General features: G+C 41.6%; 1 protein-coding gene across 7 annotated transcripts in view; it reads right to left on the bottom strand.

Annotated features, from left to right (window-relative positions):
- The window catches only part of LOC139380663 (target of Nesh-SH3-like), a 44,197-nt gene that overhangs the window by 13,210 nt on the left and 9,435 nt on the right, over nucleotides 1-21,552 (bottom strand). For 2 of the 7 annotated variants that reach the window (XM_071123572.1, XM_071123573.1), the window contains exons 6-9: nucleotides 21,307-21,356; nucleotides 13,042-13,084; nucleotides 11,932-11,997; nucleotides 7,562-7,756 (exon numbers count right to left, since the gene is read on the bottom strand). In XM_071123572.1, coding sequence (XP_070979673.1) covers nucleotides 7,562-7,756; nucleotides 11,932-11,997; nucleotides 13,042-13,084; nucleotides 21,307-21,356 — 354 coding nt within the window. Of the gene's footprint in view, nucleotides 1-7,561; nucleotides 7,757-9,095; nucleotides 9,402-11,667; nucleotides 11,746-11,931; nucleotides 11,998-13,041; nucleotides 13,085-21,306; nucleotides 21,357-21,552 lie in introns of all 7 variants that reach the window. The other 5 variants (XM_071123569.1, XM_071123570.1, XM_071123571.1 and 2 more) reach the window with 5 other exon arrangements.

Genomic DNA, 21,552 nt, shown 5'->3' on the forward strand with positions numbered 1-21,552 from the left:
TTGGTAGATTTGTATAGAAACTAAAAAACTGTTAAAATGATGTCTGTGAGTATAACATCATTTATTTGGCAGGCGAAACCCTGAGGACAAACCATCCAGGAAAATCTTTTGAGGTCATTCTCTTTTCAATGGGATTTCTATGGGAATCTAGAATTCTAAGGCAGTGGCATGCAGTTCCTAACGCTTCCACTAGATGTCAACAGTCTTTAGAAATTGGTTGATGTTTTTCCTTTGAGAAATGAAGTAGCCCTGTTCAGAATGAGGGTCGGGTGAAGTGTATTGTTGTGGTTGGGGCGCGTGACCTGAAAGCTCGCTCCACATTGTTTTCCTCCGGTATTGAACACAGTTTATTCCTACGTTTAAAAATACCTAAAGTTGGATTAGGAAAGTTTGAAATTTTGGATCAAGTTTACAGGTAACTAATTAGACAATGTGTAGTCATGTTGCGCGAGTTGGAACCGGTGTATTTTCTGAATCATACGCACCAAATAAATGAACATTTTGGATATATAACAACAGAATTTATCGAACAAAAGGACATATTGGAGTGCCAACAGAAGAAGATCTTCAAAGGTAAACCATGAATTATATGTTGTTTCTGACTTTTGTGTTGTGCCTGGCGGGTTGAATTATGATTTTCATGTGTATGTTTGATGGGGTGCTGTCTTCAGATAATAGCATGGTTTGCTTTCACCGTAAAGCCTTTTTGAAATCTACCACTGTGGCTGGATGAACAAGAAGTTCATCTTTAAACCCATGTATAACACTTGTATGATTTATGAATTATTATGAATATTTCTGTTTTTGAATTTTGCGTGTTGCTATTTCACTGGGTGTTGTCAAATCAATCCCGTTAACGGGATTGGCGGGTGAAGGGATCACTAAGAAGTTAAGGACTATACACTAATATTTATTGCCATATGCTTTTCTCTAACTATTTATAAAGACTTCCAAACTGATAGATGATATGCTCAAACTTTAATTAACATTACCATAGACTACTTAAACTGGGACAACATTTCCACTCACGGGTGGCAAAAAATAACAACTTTAAAGCCCACACTAAGCCACACCTCCAATATAATTTCCCAGTCTGCCTGTCACGTTCGTCGTACGAAGGAGACCAAGGCGCAGCGTGGTATGCGTACATTCTTATTTATTTAAAGAATGAACCCTGAACAAAATGAACCGTGAAGCTATTCAAACAAGTGCTGACAGGCAACTTACACATAGATAAAATCCCACGAGACACAAAGGGGAAATTGCTGCCTAAATATGATCCCCAATCAGAGACAACGATAAACAGCTGTCTCTGATTGAGAACCATATCAGGCCAACATAGAAATACAAAAAACCCTAGACCAACAACAACCCTAGACATACAAAAACCCTAGACAATGCAAAAAACTAGTGTACCCACCCTAGTCACACCCTGACCTAACCAAAATATAATGAAAACAGAGATATCTAAGGTCAGAGCGTGACACTGCCTTGACTTTTCAAGTGAATTGGTTCCCACCCATGAATGTATTTGTTAGTCACACATAATTCATTCATTTTCAGTCCTGTGAAGAAGTATGGAAGGCAAATGATACCATTAAAAGTAAACTGTTTATGACAACACATTATATACAGTACAAGTCAAAAGTTTGGACACACCTACTCATGCAAGGATTTTTCTTTATTTTTAATATTTGGACATTGTAAAATAATAGTGGAGGAGTCACAACTATGAAAAAACACAATTAGTTAGTAACCAAAAAAGTGTTAAACAAATTTATATTTGAGATTCTTCAAAGTAGCCATCTTTTACCTTGATGACAGCTTTGCACACGCTTGGCATTCTCTCAACCAGCTTCACCTGGAATGCTTTTCCAACAGTTTTGAAGGAGTTCCCACATATGCTGAGCGTATGTTGGCTGCTTTTCCTTCACTCTGCGGTCCAACTCATCCCAAACCATCTCAATTGGGTTGAGGTCAGGTGATTGTGGAGGCCAGGTCATCTGATGCAGCACTCAAACACTCTCCTTCTTGGTCAAATAGACCTTACACAGCCTGGAGGTGTGTTGGGTCATTGTCCTGTTAAAAAACAAATGATGGTCCCCCTAAGCGCAAACCAGATGGGATGGTGTAACGCTGCAGAATGCTTTGATAGCCATGCTGGTTAAGTGTACCTTGAATTCTAAATAAATCACTGACAGTGTCACCAGCAAAACACCCCCACACCCCTTCCTCCATGCTCCATGGTGGGAACCACACATGCCGAGATCATCCGTTCACCTACTCTGCACCTTACAAAGACACGGCGGTTGGAACCAAAATTTGGACTCATCAGACCAAAGGACAGATTTCCACCAGTCTAATTTCCATTGCTCATGTTTCTTGGCCCAAGCAAGTCTCTTCTTATTATTAGTGTCCTTTAGTAGTGGTTTCCTTGCAGCAATTTGACCACGAAGATCTGTTTCCCACAGTCTCCTCTGAACAGTTGATGTTGACATGTCTGTTACTTGAACTCTGTGAAGCATTTATTTGGGCAGTTAACTCTAATGAACTTATCCTCAACAGCAGAAGTAACTCTGGGTCTTCCTTGCCTGTGGCAGTCCTCATGAGAGCCAGTTTCATCATAGCTCTTGATGGTTTTTGTGACTGCACTTGAAGAAACTTTCAAAGTTCTTGAAATGTTCTGGATTGACTGACCTTCATGTCTTAAAGTAATGATGGACTGTCGTTTCTCTCTGCTTATTTGATCTGTTCTTGCCAAAATATGGACTTGGTCTTTTACCAAATAGGGTTATCTTCTGTATACCACCCTTACCATGTCACAACACAACTTATTGGCTCAAATGCATTAAGGAAAGACATTCCACAAATTAACTTTTAACAAGGCACACTTGTTAATTGAAATGCATTCCAGGTGACTACCTCATGAAGCTGGTTGAGAGAATGCCAAAATGTGCAAAATTGTCATCAAGGCAAAGGGTGGCTACAATGAAGAGTCTCAAATATAAAACATATTTTGAAACACACTTAAACATATATAACAAATATATGAAACATATATAAAACACACTTTTTTCATTACTACATGATTCCATATGTGTTATTTCATAGTTTTGATGTCTTCAATATTATTTTACAATGTAGAAAATAGTAAAAAGAAAGAAAAACCCTTGAATGAGTAGGTGTGTCCAAACCTTTGACTGATACTGTATATCATAAAGCCTTACTTTGATGGTCAAGTTTTACCCTAACACAGTGGTGTTAGGAACCTCCTGGTTTACGTGCCACGTCAAGCCTGCAAGCATATTGTGCTGGAATCCAGCCAGGGATAAGACATCCAAAAGTTGGAATTTTTATTCACCTGTAACCTGCATTCAGAATGACTGTCAGGGTTAGTAAATGAGACTACTATGAAGGAGACTGCCTAATCCATTTAAGCTGGAACAACCATTTTAGTAACGGGTGCAATACGTCTAACTAACTGATTGGATTAGTTTAGAAAAATGTATCAAGCAATCAATATACATGCAAAAACACATATATTAAAAATAATTCTTAAAATGTTTTAATGCAGTAGAGCATTCTTGGAATTATGATAATGATGGCCTTGGTTTTGATGGGAACGTTTCCACACAGTAAAACTGACACAATCACACTCTCACATTCAATATTGGTTATTAACACCAACACTGGGGTTATTTTACACTACTGAGTGTTAATCTCACTATTAGAGAGTTAATTAAATTCCTGAATCAACACTAGAAATGCTACACTGAAAAGTCTGCTCTAGGTAACACTGGCCAATTTGCTGTGTAGAACCAGCTTTCATATAAAAACACTGGGGCCCCTCCTGTACTCCTGTTCACCCACTGCTGCGTGGCCAAGCATGACTTCAACACCATCAGCCTATAGGGGACAACAACCTCTCCCTCAATTTGAGCAAGAGAGAGGAGCTGATAGTGGACTACAGGAAAAGGAGGTCCGAACAGGCTCCCGTTAACGTTGACGGTGCGGAAATGGAGGGGGTTGAGAGTTTCAAGTTCCTTGGTGTCCAGATCACCAACAAACTATCATGGTCCAAACACACCAAGACACATTTTTCCCCCTCAGGAGACTGAAAAGATTTGGCATGGGTCCCCAGATCCTCAAATAGTTATGCAGCTGCACCATCGAGAGCATCCTGACCGGTTGTATCACTACCTGGAATGGCAACTGCTCAGCATCTGACTGTATGTGGCTACAGAGGGTAGTGCGTACGGCCCAGTACATCACTGGGGCCATGTTTCCAGACATCGAGTCTTCACAGAACACAGCTCTGTGATAAAGACACTGGAATATCAAACTCAGAACAAGCCACTCAAACAACTCAAACTGAACTGGGATCTACTATTTGCAATCTCATTCAGGAAATAGAAAATTCTCCCTGAATAGCTTTACTCTGGACCAAACTGAGGTTTGGCAACCATAGCACAGGTCTCATTGAATAAATGCACTGACTGGACATACCGTAGACTTGGTGTACTTGCTAGCCTGGCTCATTCTATTCACTAAATATCAATGGCTGCGACCACCTGGCTTGCATGTCTCCTTCTCTGCCGTTCAGGCTCTTTCCAGACAGAAACTGGTGGGAGGTCCCATGACATGATTAGTCATGATTAGTGGTCATGTTCACCTCTAGGGGTTCTGATGTTCCTAAGCCCTCCTTGTCAGGACTAGACCATTCATAAATATTACCCTTGACCTATGTCAACCCCCCCAATCAATTCATAAATATTAACTTGGCTTGTGTTGACCCCCCTGGCACAGCTAGATTTGACCACAGCATGCCTGACACTCTGTCAGTGATAAATCAGGGAGCTCTCCATACCTCAGTGGGGCACCAGAGATCAGACAAGGTTAAGTAGAATTTGAGGCCAAGGGTGGGCAAATCCTGGAGAGACACAGTGCGCGTGCCGCTTTCAACCAAAGCAAATGTACATATTGTGTGAAAAACTCTGTGGCTCCTTAAATGCAGTATAAAAAAAATAATTAAAGGTCAAACTTTGTGTGATGGGGATCAGAGTTATGGGAATGTGGAAGTGATGTCATCAGGAAGCTCTGTTCATCATCCTGAACCCTATAGCTGGTAATGGGATAATCAGATTGCTCACAACAACACCCCGCAAAACACACACTGGGCACTTTGGGTGACAAACACCTCACTGCTGCACTGTTTTACAACAGCAGTGACACACATGCTCTTACGCACGTGCTCACACACTGTTTTGAAGTGTGAGCGTTAACAGCAGTAAAGTTTTGTGAGTGCTGGTTTCTGTCAGACTCCTCTCTGGTGAGACAGTGAAACAACACTGTTCAAAGCTTTATGGTTTGCCTAGAACAATATTACCAGAGAAAATATTCCACTGTTTTACAGCTTCGCTGTTTTGACTGTTGCAACACAGGCTCATAACACTGTATGATTTTAAACCTATTTAGAGGACATTTACAGTTGAACAACATCAAATCAAACATGAGACTTACAATCCATTTAGTACAGAATTCACCCTGAGCAACACATGCTTCAGGAGGCGGTTGGAACCATATAAATAGGATACAAATAAACCCAAGACTGACAGACAGACACCACTGACGGATTGTTTCGACATCATGAATACATCCATGATTGACTTTTGCGGTGTGGTGTGTGTGATGACGGCGGGCAAAGACAAAGTGTGTTTTCATTGAGTAGAGCTGCTTCCAGCGAGCCCTGCGGCTCCTAGAAGACCTCTGAAACCGTCCCAGTTTCACAGACACACACACTGGCTGAGACTGAAGCAGAAACTGCCGCCACTAACTCATTAGAGTGAAGTGAGGTGTCAACATTGGTGAGTGTGGTCATTTTGGGCTTGAGATATAACACATTTTCGAGAAAATCATGCATTGATGTCACGGAGAGATTTGTGTGAAAAGTCAAGCCATGCTTCCAGATCTCATGTTACTATAGGATTTGGTCCTTTTCGACCTGAACAATAGGTCTAGGGTCAGACTGTAGCATTATGATGAGAGGGAGAGAATTATTCTTCAGTCTCAGTCATATTGACAGTGAAAACATGGACAAACACGCCTGCAGACCCACACTAACAATAACAGGCACAGTACGTAAGTGGACGGTGATGCTGATGGACAGACAGGCTGTCCAATAAGAATGGACAGTCACACAGACATACAGACAAGCTGGCCAATCATAGGACAGGAACAGGTTGTTGTGACTTAAGCTCATGGAGGGCTCACTGCAAGGAAGTAAAACAAAATGGCATCTCTCGTGGGAGATGGGTTAGTGGGTGAGAGACACACTGAGAAGTAACGATCGTCTCTGTTTTTTACCCAGTCGCTTTCTGGACCAGGTGGCAGGTTTGGGAAGAGCAAGGCCCTTATTGTGCTCCCAGTCGGCTGTTGGAGGGAGAAGAGGGCTCATTGAATTAAACACATCCGCACACCTCGAAAACACAGCAAAGACATGCTAAGAACACACGAGAGGACCGCTCAGTACCAGACCTGTCGAGGGAATATTCTAAACCAAGGGACAGAAAGGAAAATAAGGAAAGTTTCAGATTTCAGTGTGATCCAACATAATACTCTGTCTCCTTCAGAAGCACCAACATAATCAAATATACTTCAAATATACGTCAAAATGACTAAAACCAAAAGGAAAATATGTAGAAATGATAATGGACCTACAGTCATGCAGTTTCTTGACTGTGTCCAGCTCGCTAACAATCACCAAAATGAAAGCTAGACAGTCAGGGAGAATAAAAGTTCCCAAAACATTGGATAGAGGACAATTCTTTGTACATTTTGGAAATATAACCAATTTTCAGTGTGGCCCTGGTTGGACCTGGTTGAAGACCAAATCCAGGCCCAGGGGCAAAAGGTGTTTGACACCCCTGCAGTAGAGCATTCTCCTCTCCCTCTCTCTCCCCTGCTCTCCCCCTCTCCCTCTCGCTCTCTCTCTCTCAGAGGGGTCTGGAAGTTCTAGATCTGTGTGTGCCATGCTGTGGTGGTGCTAGCTGCCCAGTGCTGCTGCCCAGTGCTTGGCTTGGTTTGGCATGACTGGTGTAAATGTGATCTATGTCCTAGTCAAAGAGCCGGCCAACCTTCCCGGATAAATTGGTCGACCGGGCGACCATAGGGAGCGTAAATCACATTAACGACCCTGACCTCTGAGACGCCGCTGTTCCTAGAGGTACAGGCGTGAAACGTATGCCAAAGGGGAGGGCCTCTGAGTATGGGTGCAGGGAAGGAGGTTTTGGAGAGACTTACTGTCTGGACCACATGTACTGGACACACACACGAATGCAAATATGCGTCCAAAAACATTGGCAGACATTATTAGGCATATTACACATTCTATGGTTCACTCTGGACCAAGAGCCCATGCCACCCAGATCGGTTGATCTGTGTGTGTGAGAGAGAGTGAGAGGAGGTAGAGAGGGTGAGACCCAAGGTAGTGCTGGGGAGGAAGAGAAAGATAAGGAAGAGGAGGGTGAGCAGGAGGAAGAAGAGGAAAAGATTGCTCCATTACCCCCTGGTGTGTCGGAGGTGAGGGAGGAGTTGGTGTTGGTGTCCCTGGGTAGAGAGAGAAGTCTGATGCCGTTAGGGGTGGAGTAGAGAGAGACGCGACTGCGAGGCAACGTTGTGTTTCTGGCCACCGTGACAACGACAGGGCGTGAAGGAGAGCGAGGCTCGGTAGGGGTCAAAGGTCTCAGGAAGCTGGTACCTAGATGAACAAAGAGAGGTGTAGTAGAGGGGTTAGAGAGAGACGGGGTCCGATTCCATGGAGACAAGGTTCAGGGGTCATTCAGCTGAGATGGTAGCAGCCCTGGATGATAAACAAATGAATGAGTGAGTGGGTAAATGAATGAGTGAGTGGGTAAATGAATGAATGAAAGAAAGATGCAGATGTGGAAAGGAAGAGTGAAGTGAAAAGAATCCATGAGGATACGAAACAAAACTTCAACAGACCTTCTATTATATTCCATAAAAGTTGGATGATTGAATAATGCAAGTGAGCAAACTCTCCAGTATCTGAAATGATCAGGAATGCGGTGAGTGTGGTGGAATGAGGGTGGAGGTGGATAGGCACGAGTGATGGAGGGGTGGAGGTGTATAGTTCATTGTAATGGTAGGCGGCAGGTAGCCAGGTTTGAATACTCTGGTTTGAATACTCGAGCTGACTAGGTGAAAAATCTGTCAATGTTCCCTTGAACAATTTGCTCAAGGGGCACTGTACTACTATGGCTAACCCTATAAAACAACACATTTCACTGCACCTATAAGGATGGAGAAGGGGTTGAGGGTACAACAGGCCTGGGTTCAAATATCTCAATTACTTTTGCATGCATTCAAAGTAAGTGTTCAGATACATTTTATTTGAAAAGACAAGTAGTTGAATATTTTAATGTATTTAGAAATACACTTGGAAAGTATTTGAAAATAATCAAATATAATCCAATGCATTTAACCTGCAAGTATTTGAAAATAGTATTTGAAATAAGTATTTGAAAAAAATACTCTCAAATACATTTGGTAGACTATTTGGTTTTTACAAATAACCATACAAATTCTCAAATAAAAGTACTTGTTTTGAGTTGTGTATTTGAAAGTACTCAAAAAGTATTTTAAATACCAGATACTCAAATACACATGTATTTGAACACAGGTATGTGGTGCAACACAAACAACTTCAACCCATAGCAACAGTGTATGATCTATGATGACAACAGTGTTATGTGTAAGCTACGATGACATCCAATGAATGATTGATTGATGGTGAACAGACATGACAAATGAGAGCTTTGGGTTTCATGAGGTTGGATGACAACAGAGATGGTGATAGGACTAAATGTTGTCATCGTTACTCCGGCTGTTACTATTGGCCCTCTCAGTGATGAGGGCTTAACTTGGTAGAGGTTGTCCCACCTGATATTGGCTGGGAGCTGTGTGAGAGAGAACTTTGTTTGTTATCAGAGGATAAGAAACGTGGACTCAATGATCCATTATACATGTTTTTATGGCTCTGATACAGCCTAGGTGAGGGGAGAGAGCAAGATCTTTACCCGTGGGGGTCTGTCGGTTCTGGGTGACCTTAGCAGGCTGTTGGGGCTGGGCCTGTTGGGGCCTAGCCTGGGCCGGTCCCCTGTGTCTCTGTCCGTTACGATTGGGGTTAAGTACAGGGTCAGCTGGGGAAGTCAGGGGAAGGTTGGGGGAGGGCAGGAGCTGGGGGGAGGGATGGGGGAGGGTGGGGGAGGGTAGGAGCTGAGGGGAGAGTAAGGAGAGGTTGGGGGAGGGCAGGGGGATGGCAGGTGAGGCACGGGGGAGATCCACAGAAGGAGAGGAGGCAGATATGATCTGATCTGCTCGTCCTGGGGTGGGTGAGAGAGGAGAGTGGTACAATGAGGCCATAGAAATATAATCTAATAGAACAGACAGTACTCCAAGGACAGGTCTTTGACAATGGAAAACGAAGAGGAGAAATTGGCATGGAAATAGAATGTTTTAGAGAAACCATAGAATCCATTAACAGATGAAATAGAAGAACCATAGAGAATAGATAGAAAGACTCTCCGATAACCGGGCTGATATGTGTTTACGACTTGGGCTAGGGAAACTTATCCTGAACCTCAATCAGCACATAACATATACCTGGCAAGATGTTGATACAGAGGGTTGGATTTCAAAGGATCTGAGCCCATATGGAGCAGTTTACAGTGTAACGACCGTGTAACTACACACATACGCTGCTACCAGGCCTAGGACACCTGTGAGTGACGGCCATCCAAAATACATTTGGCTGTGTGCCACTGGATGACTGTGATCCATGAAGGTTTAACAGAGGGAGTATTGATCACCTAACGAGGGATTTGAATGACCATCTTTGATTGATTGTTCAATCCGATCAGGTACTTTACCTCAACTCACAGAAGGATGAGAAGAGAGGAGAGAGAGAGAGAGAGAGAGAGAGAGAGGGAGGAGGAGAGAGAGAGAGAGAGAGAGAGAGAGTGAGTGAGAGAGAGAGAGAGAGAGAGAGAGAGAGAGAGAGAGAGAGAGAGAGAGAGAGAGAGAGAGAGAGAGAGAGAGAGAGAGAGAGAGAGAGAGAGAGAGAGAGAGAGAGAGAGAGAGAGAGAGAGAGAGAGAGAGAGAGAGAGAGAGAGAGAGAGAGAGAGAGAGAGAAAGGGAGGAGGAGAGAGGGAGAGAGAGAGAGAGAGAGAGCGAGAGAGAGAGAGAGAGAGAGAGAGAGTGAGAGAGGGAGGAGGAGAGAGGGAGGGGAGAAGGTTGTAGATGAGTATATAACATGGAATCCCAGTGTCACTTATCATGTTAATGGCCATATAATGATGATGCTAGCACAGTTAGGGTTGTGGGGTGCTTGTGGTGTAGTTGTGTTATAAACAGACAGGTAGGGCTTTAAATGTAATAAGTTAAAAGCAAATCACCAATAAATGTATTGTTGTTATTAATCTATTTCAGGTACTTTATCCTTTTCCTGACGTTTTGCTAACTTTTGTTCCAGAGGGACAACAGGAACGATAGACAAATAGGAATACAATGAAAGATTGGATAGGAATGGATAGGAAGGGAAGGGATAGGATAGGAAGGGAATGGATAGGATAGGAAGGGAAGGGATAGGATAGGAAGGGAATGTATAGGAAGGGATAGGATAGGATAGGAAGGGAAGGGAAGGGATAGGATAGAAAGGAGGTACAGAGTATAGAAGATGAAAAATTAGGACATTTTATGGTAGAGCTGAGGCTCTGTTCCTGTTGGGGAGAAAGCGGGATCATTTTGTAGCATGCTACTTTATCATGCAGACTGAACACCTTCTAGGCTGCAACTGGCTGAAAGCAAAGCACTGTGAGTTAAAACAATGATTCTAAATGAACAGTTGTGTTGGGGAATGTTGAGTGGAATGTTTTAAATGTCTTAATGAATGTGGACAGGTATCATGGTATAATATGCTGATTGATACACAGTATGGACAAATGGATGCACAGAGATTGTAAAGAAGTGAGACAAAGGTAGCACCTTTTTTTCAAGAGTGTATCTAGAACCTAAAAGGGTTCTTCGGTTGTCCCCACAAGAGAACCCTTTGAAGAACCCTATCTAATTCTAGGTAGAACCCTTTTGGGTTCCATGTAGAACCCTTTCCACAGAGGACTCTACCTGGAACCAAAAAGGGTTATCTTATGGGGACAGCCAAAGAATAGTTTTGGAACCCTTATTTCTAAGAGTGTAGAGGAAGACAGAAAGAGACGATTGACTTGTTTGTGGGATGAAACTGATGAGAAACGCATTGCGGGAACAAGCAGCGCTTATGCAATGTGCTCAAAAGGTCATGGGATGTTCTCAGTAGGCCCATACAACCACGTGGCTAAGTCATGCTGCCATGGCAACCTACCTCCGCCTTCTTGGGAATTGTCTGAGGCAGTATTGGAACTGACAGCCATCTTCTCCTGAGATCCGGGGCTCTCTACTTACTGTACTCAGTGCATACCAATCTTACTCATGCAGCCAATCATAAAAAAGATCCCTCTGAAACCACGCCCGCCCACCCTTTCATTGGCTGCAGCCAAGCTGGCTGACGGTTAAGCCGTCCTGTCTCATTAGGGAGTAAAGTGTCTGTCTGTTTACCAGTTGGCTCGTGCTGCACCTGAGGCATTGTGGGTCGGGGAGTGGACACGAAGTGCTGTCTATTGGCCGAGGTTGGCGCTGAGGAATATAGCAAACTTTAAGAATCACACACAATCTGTGGAGAGAGATTTGATGTCCTGCTACAGGATATAAACTGTGAAATTGTTTTCTGAGTAAAAGAAAGAGACATGAAAAGTATAAGATTGAAAAAAACGGCAAGGTCAAGAAGGAGAGATCATAGGACATAGTTGCATGGCTCATTACCGAAGGTGGTCCTTGGAGCTACAGGTGTCCTGAAGAGGGTTCTGCCCTGGCTCCTGTTATGGACTGCTGAACAGAAGGAAGGGACACACATCAAAACAGCTATCATCACTTTGCCATCCTGGAGCTTCCAAATGAAAATAACATGCATGCAGCTCTGTTCAGTTCACTGCAGTGCAGTATGTACTGTATGCATGGGCTCAGTGCATTACAGTTAAGAGCAGATTGTACAGTATGGCCTAAGTACAGCATGCCTGTCAAAAGGATGATTTCAAAACATTAACAGCCCTAGCAAGCATGTATCTTGCTGATCACATCGTCATCCAAGGCAACATGTATTGTGTGTACAACAGGAATGCCATCTTCTCTGGTCACCTGGAATAAACACTGTGGTAATCAGAAGGACGAATAAGAGATTACTGTATAACATGGGACTGAATAATGATGAGGTCATGTCTGCAGAGTCGTAAATCAGACGTCCTATTAAAAATTATTTCAGTGCTGGTTCCTCAGAGCAGGGTTCAGTGAGGAGGGGTGAAACAGACGTTTCGGAGGAAGAGTGATAAATCATCAAGTCCTGTAAAGTCTTTGCCGCTGTATTAAACCAGGGTTCAGTGGGTATGACCAAAGCAGGAGTGTGTGTCTGTGTGTGTGTGTGTCAAAATAAAATGTATTTGTCACATGCACTGAATACAACAGACGTAGATTTTGTTGTGAAATGCCTACTCATGAGCCCTTTCCCAACAATGCAGAGTAAAAAAATAAAATAATAATACAATAAATAAATGAAATAGTAACACAAAATAACAAAAACAAGGCTATGTAAGGAGTACCAGTACCGAGTTAATGTCCTGGGGTACGAGGTAGTTTAGGTAATTGTGGTAATATGTACACGTACTCTAGGTAGGGGCAAAAGTGACTAAGCAATCAGGATAGATTATAAACCGAGTAGCAGCAGCGTATGTGAAGAGTGAAAATGTGTGTGTGTGTGTGTGTGTGTGTGTGTGTGTGTGTGTGTGTGTGTGTGTGTGTGTGTGTGTGTGTGTGTGTGTGTGTGTGTGTGTGTCAAATCAATGTGTCTGTCTGTCTGTCTGTCTGTGTCTATTGGCTTACCGTGACGAGGAGGGAAGAAGGCCCGTGGCATGTTGACCGTTTTCTATTAGGAGAGAGAAAGAGAGTGAGCGAGAGATGGGGGGAGAGAAAGAGAGATGTGGGGGAGTGACAGGGAGGGGGTGGAGAAAGAGAGATGTGGGGGAGTGACAGGGAGGGGGTTTAGAAAGAGAGATGCTACTGTATGAGTCGTCACTGGCCTGTCCGTCAATGTAAATAAGTTCTTAACTAGTTCTTAATAGAATTGTCTGGAAAAATACAGGTTAAATAAAATGAAAAAATTATACAACACTGATAGTATGAAGAGCTATCTACTTCACTAATTTAGTGAGTCAAAGAATCAATTCGCTCTCGCTCACTCTCACTCTCGCTCACTCTCTCTCACTCCCTCTTACATAACCCCATGCCCTCTTCTCCATGTCTGATCTGTAAACTCTCCAGCGGGAAGATCGTTATTCCAACTTTCCCTCAGGAAGTGCCAGTGTTGCGGCTGATGCTGGCCAGCTGTGCAGCTTTACGAGAGTGGGGCCGGCGGCACGTGAGACGACAGAGACACACAGTCCAGTCACTTAGCACGGCCAGAAAGTTAAGGCTAACGCTTCTCTCCATATTTCCCTCCACTCTCTTCTCTCCTCTCTTTTCTGCTTCACCTCTTTCCAAAATCCAATATTTACTTTGCCCTCTTCTCCTCCTCCAGTTCTCCTCTCCTCTCCTCTTCTCTCCTCTCCTCTCCTCTCCTCTCCTCTCCTCTCCTCTCCTCTCCTCTCCTCTTTAGTAATGCAGATATTAGCTGGCTAAGGTCCTCTTTACTGCTATTGGCCAAATATGGCTAGCTGCTTGTTTAGCTATTTTCCAATAAGGAGTAGGATGGAAAGAATGTGCTGCTTGCAGCTCTTATATTACACTCTGTAGACTTACTAGAGCACATTACATACTAGATCACATTACATACTAGAGCACAATACATACTAGAGCAGAGTACATACTAAAACACTACACACTATAGCACATTACATACTAGAGAACACTACATACTAGAGCACACTACACACTATAGCACATTACACACAAGATCACATTACATACTAGAGAACATTACATACTAGAGAACATTACACACTAGAGCACATTACATACTAGAGCACACTACATACTAGGGCACACTACATAATCACTAGACCACAACAGATACGCTAGCACACCACATACTAGAGCTCATTGCATACTAGAGCATGTTACACACTAGAGCACATTACATACTTTAGCACAGTACATACTAAACACTAGATACTAGAGCACACTACATGACAGAGCACATTAAATACTAGAGCCCACCATAGTACATACTAGCGCACACTAGATCACACTACATACTGGAGCACAGTATATACTAGAGCACACTACATATTAGGGCACAGTGCATACTAGGGTACACAACATAATCACTAGACCACAACACATAATAGAGCTTTTTGCATACTAGTGCTCATTGCATACTAGAGCACACTACACACTAGAGCACATTACATACTAAAACACTACACACAAGAGCGCATCACACACTAGAGCACATCACACACTAGAGCACATCACACACTAGAGCACATCACACACTAGAGCACATTACATACTAGAGCAAACTGCACACTAGAGCACATCACAAACTAGAGCACATCACACACTAGAGCACATTACATACTAGAGCAAACTGCACACTAGAGCACATTACGTACTAGAGTAGAGTACATACTAAAACACTACACACTAGAGCACATTACACAATAGAGAACATTACATACTAGAGCACAGTACATACTAAAAAACTACACACGAGAGCACATCACACACTAGAGAACAATACACACTAGAGAACACTACATAACAGGGCACATTACATACTAGAGCACACTACAGTACATACTAGTGCATACTAGATCACACTACATACTGGAGCACCCTACATACTAGCGCATACATACATAATCACTAGACCACAACACATACTAGAGCTCATTGCATACTAGAGCTCATTGCATACTAGACCACACTACACACTAGAGCACAGTACATACTAAAACACAACACACTAGAGTTCAGTACATACTAAAAAACTACACACGAGAGCACATCACACACTAAAGAACATTACACACTAGATAACACTACATAACAGGGCACATTACATACTAGAGCACACTACAGTACATACTAGTGCATACTAGATCACACTACATACTGGAGCACCCTACATACTAGAGCACACTACATATTAGGGCACACTAAATACTAGGGCACACAACATAATCACTAGACCACAACACATACTAGAGCTCATTGCATACTAGCGCTCATTGCATACTAGAGCACGTTACACACTAGAGAACATTACATACTAGAGCACAGTACATACTAGAACACACTACATATTAGGGAACACTGCATACTAGGACACACTACATAATCACTAGACCACAACACATACTCTAGCACATCACATACTAGAGCTCATTGCATACTAGAGCACATTACACACTAGAGCACATTACATACTAGAGCACAGTACATACTAAACGCTATATACTGGAGCACACTACATACTATAGCACACTAAATCCTAGCACACACTACATACCTGGAACAACCTACATACTAGAGCATCCTACACGGTAGAGCACACTACATAACAGAGCACATTACATACTAGAGCATACTCTAGCACATCACATACTAGAGCACTTTACATACTAGAGCACACAACACATTAGATCACATTACATACTAGAGCACATTACATACTAGAGCACACTGCATACTAGAGCACAGTACATACTAAAACACTACACATTAGAGCACATTACACACTAGAGCACATTACACACTATAGCACATTACACACTAGAGCACATTACATACTAGAGGACACTACAGTACATACTAGCGCATTCTAGATCACACTACATACTGGAGCACCCTACATACTAGTGCACCCTACATACTAGAGCACACTACATATTAGGGCACACTAAATACTAGGGCGCACAACATAATCACTAGACCACAACACATACTAGAGCTCATTGCATACTAGAGCTCATTGCATACTAGACCACACTACACACTAGAGCACAGTACATACTAAAACACTACACACTAGAGCACAGTACATACTAGAGCACATTACACACTAGAGCACATTACATACTAGAGTTCAGTACATACTAAAACACTACACACTAGAGCACAGTACATACAAGAGCAAATTACACACTAGAGCACACTACACACTATAGAACATTACATACTAGAGCACATTACACACTAGAGCACATTACATACTAGAGCACACTAAACACAAAATCACATTACACACTAGAGCACATTACATACTAGAGCACATTACACACTAGAGCACACTACACACTAGAGCACTTTACACACTATAGCACATTACATACTAGAGCACATTACACCCTAGAGCACATTACATACTAGCACACACTACACACTAGAGCACATTACATACTAGAGCACATTACATACTAGAGCACATTACACCCTAGAGCACATTACACACTAGAGCACACTACACACTAGAGCACATTACACACTATAGCACATTACATACTAGAGCACATTACACCCTAGAGCACATTACATACTAGCACACACTACACACTAGAGCACATTACACACTAGAGCACATTACATACTAGAGCACACTACATATTACGGCACACTGCATACTAGGGCACACTACATAATCACTAGACCACAACACATACACTAGCACACCACATACTAGAGCTCATTGCATACTAGAGCACAGTACACACTAGAGCACATTACATACTAGAGCACATTACATACTAGAGCACAGTACATACTAAAACACTACACATTAGAGCACATTACACACTAGAGCACATTACACACTATAGCACATTACACACTAGAGCACAGTGCACACTAGAGCACATTTCACACTAGAGCACATCACACACTAGAGCACATTACACACTAGAGCACAATACAGACTAAAAAACCACACACTAGAGCATATTACATACTAGAGCACATTACATACTAGCACACACACACTACACAATAGAGCATATTACATACTAGAGCACATTAGAGCACACTACATACTAGAGCACACTACACACTAAAGCGCATTACACACTAGAGCTCAGTACACACTAGAGCACATTACATACCTGAGCACACTACACACTAGAGCACACTAGACACTAGAGCACACTACACACTAAAGCACATTGCGCACTAGAGCACATTACATACTAGAGCACAGTACATACTAAAACACTACACACTAGAGCACATTACACACTAGAGCACATTACACACGAGAGAACATTACATACTAGAGCACACTACACACTATAACACTTTACGTATTAGAGCACACTACATACTAGAGCACACTGCATACTAGAAGACATTACAAGCGAGAGCACCTTACATACTTGAGCACATTGCATACTAGAGAACACTACATACTAGAGCACATTACACACTAAAGCACACTACATACTAGAGCACACTACATACTACAACACTACACACTAGAGCACACTACACACCCGAGCACACTACATACTAGCACACATTACATATTTGAGCATACTACACACTAGAGCACACTACATACTTAAACCCTACACACTAGAGCACTTTACATATTTGAGCACAATACACAAATTACATACTAGAGCACACTACACACTAGAGCGCACTACACACTAGAGCACATTACACATTTGAGCACACTACACAAATTACATACTAGAGCACACTACACACTAGATCACACTACATGCTAAAACACTACATACTAGAGCACACTACATAATGACTAGAGCACACTACATAATGACTAGAGCACACTACATAATGACTAGAGCACACTACATAATGACTAGAGCACACTACATAATGACTAGAGCACACTACATAATGACTAGAGCACACTACATAATGACTAGAGCACACTACATAATGACTAGAGCACACTACATAATGACTAGAGCACACTACATAATAGATCACACTACATAATGACTAGCACACTACATAATGACTAGAGCACACTACATAATGACTAGAGCACACTACATAATGACTAGAGCACACTACATAATGACTAGAGCACACTACATAATGACTAGAGCACACTACATAATGACTAGAGCACACTACATAATAGATCACACTACATAATGACTAGAGCACACACACTACATAATGACTAGAGCACACTACATAATGACTAGAGCACACTACATAATGACTAGATAGAGCACACTACATAATGACTAGATCACACTACATAATGACTAGAGCACACTACATAATGACTAGATCACACTACATAATGACTAGAGCACACTACATAATGACTAGATCACACTACATAATGACTAGAGCACACTACATAATGACTAGAGCACACTACATAATGACTAGAGCACACTACATAATGACTAGAGCACACTACATAATGACTAGAGCACACTACATAATGACTAGAGCACACTACATAATGACTAGAGCACACTACATAATGACTAGATCACACTACATAATGACTAGAGCACACTACATAATGACTAGAGCACACTACATAATGACTAGAGCACACTACATAATGACTAGAGCACACTACATAACTAGAGACTAGAGCACACTACATACACATTTGAGCACACTACACAAATTACATACTAGAGCACACTACACACTAGATCACACTACATGACTAGAGCACACTACATAGAGCACACTACATAATGATGCACACTACTAGAGCACACTACATAATGACTAGAGCACACACACTAGATCACACTACATAATGACTAGAGCACACTACATAATGACTAGAGCACACTACATAATGACTAGAGCACACTACATAATGACTAGAGCACACTACATAATGACTAGAGCACACTACATAATGACTAGAGCACACTACATAATGACTAGAGCACACTACATAATGACTAGATCACACTACATAATGACTAGAGCACACTACATAAATGCACACTACATAATGACTAGATCACACTACATAATGACTAGAGCACACTACATAATGACTAGAGCACACTACATAATGACTAGAGCACACTACATAATGACTAGAGCACACTACATAATGACTAGATCACACTACATAATGACTAGAGCACACTACATAATGACTAGATCACACTACATAATGACTAGATCACACTACATAATGACTAGAGCACACTACATAATGACTAGAGCACACTACATAATGACTAGAGCACACTACATAAATGCACACTACATAGATCACACTACATAATGACTAGAGCACACTACATAATGACTAGAGCACACTACATAATGACTAGAGCACACTACATAATGACTAGAGCACACTACATAATGACTAGAGCACACTACATAATGATGCACACTACATAATGACTAGATCACACTACATAATGACTAGAGCACACTACATAATGACTAGAGCACACTACATAATGACTAGATCACACTACATAATGACTAGATCACACTACATAATGACTAGAGCACACTACATAATGACTAGAGCACACTACATAATGACTAGATCACACTACATAATGACTAGAGCACACTACATAATGACTAGATCACACTACATAATGACTAGAGCACACTACATAATGACTAGAGCACACTACATAATGACTAGATCACACTACATAATGACTAGAGCACACTACATAATGACTAGAGCACACTACATAATGACTAGAGCACACTACATAATGACTAGAGCACACTACATAATGACTAGAGCACACTACATAATGACTAGACTAGAGCACACTACATAATAGATCACACTACATAATGACTAGATCACACTACATAATGACTAGCACACTACATAATGACTAGATCACACTACATAATGACTAGATCACTACACTAATGACTAGAGCACACTACATAATGACTAGATCACACTACATAATGACTAGATCACACTACATAATGACTAGAGATCACACTACATAATGACTAGATCACACTACATAATGATCACACTACATAATGACTAGATCACACTACATAGAGATCACACTACATAATGACTAGAGCACACTACATACTAGATCACACTACATAATGACTAGAGCACACTACATAATGATAGAGCACACTACATAAACTAGAGCACACTACATAGATCACACTACATAATGACTAGAGCACACTACATAATGACTAGAGCACACTACATAATGACTAGAGCACACTACATAATGACTAGAGCACACTACATAATGACTAGAGCACACTACATAATGACTAGAGCACACTACATAATGACTAGAGCACACTACATAATGACTAGATCACACTACATAATGACTAGAGCACACTACATAATGACTAGAGCACACTACATAATGACTAGAGCACACTACATAATGACTAGAGCACACTACATAATGACTAGAGCACACTACATAATGACTAGAGCACACTACATAATGACTAGAGCACACTACATACTGACTAGAGCACACTACACTAATGACTAGAGCACACTACATAATGAGCACACTACATAATGACTAGAGCACACTACATAATGACTAGAGCACACTACACTAATGACTAGATCACACTACATAATGACTAGAGCACACTACATAAGACTAGAGCACACTACACATAATGACTAGATCACACTACATAATGACTAGATCACACTACATAATGATAGATCACACTACATACTAGAGCACACTACATAATGACTAGATCACACTACATAATGACTAGATCACACTACATAATGACTAGAGCACACTACATAATGACTAGATCACACTACATACTAGAGCACACTACACTAGATCACACTATGACTAGAGCACACTACATAATGAGACTAGAGCACACTACATAATGACTAGAGCACACTACATAATGACTAGAGCACACTACATAATAATGACTAGACTAGAGCACACTACATAATGACTAGAGCACACTACATAATGACTAGAGCACACTACATAGATCACACTACATAATGAGATCACACTACATAATGACTAGATCACACTACATAATGACTAGAGCACACTACATAATGACTAGAGCACACTACATAATGACTAGATCACACTACATAATGACTAGATCACACTACATAATGACTAGAGCACACTACATAAAAAGAGCAATGTGTGCAGCACTTACCACAGGCTTCAGAGGTGTCCTTGGTTTGTAGGGTTTCTGCATGGCCTTCCCTGGAAAACACAACACAATACTAATGAATAACTGGAACTAATAGAATATATGTTACTAGTATTGGACCATAAGGAATATACTGTACAGTAAATATAAAACATGTGATCTGTGTGAGATGCTAACAGAGTCAATGCTGCATCAATTTTGGGCATTTAAAGGGGGAATGATTTGAACTATGGAAGGAAAGAGGGGAAG

The sequence above is a fragment of the Oncorhynchus clarkii genome, chromosome 22 (assembly GCF_045791955.1).
Source record: "Oncorhynchus clarkii lewisi isolate Uvic-CL-2024 chromosome 22, UVic_Ocla_1.0, whole genome shotgun sequence".
NCBI lineage: Eukaryota > Metazoa > Chordata > Actinopteri > Salmoniformes > Salmonidae > Oncorhynchus > Oncorhynchus clarkii.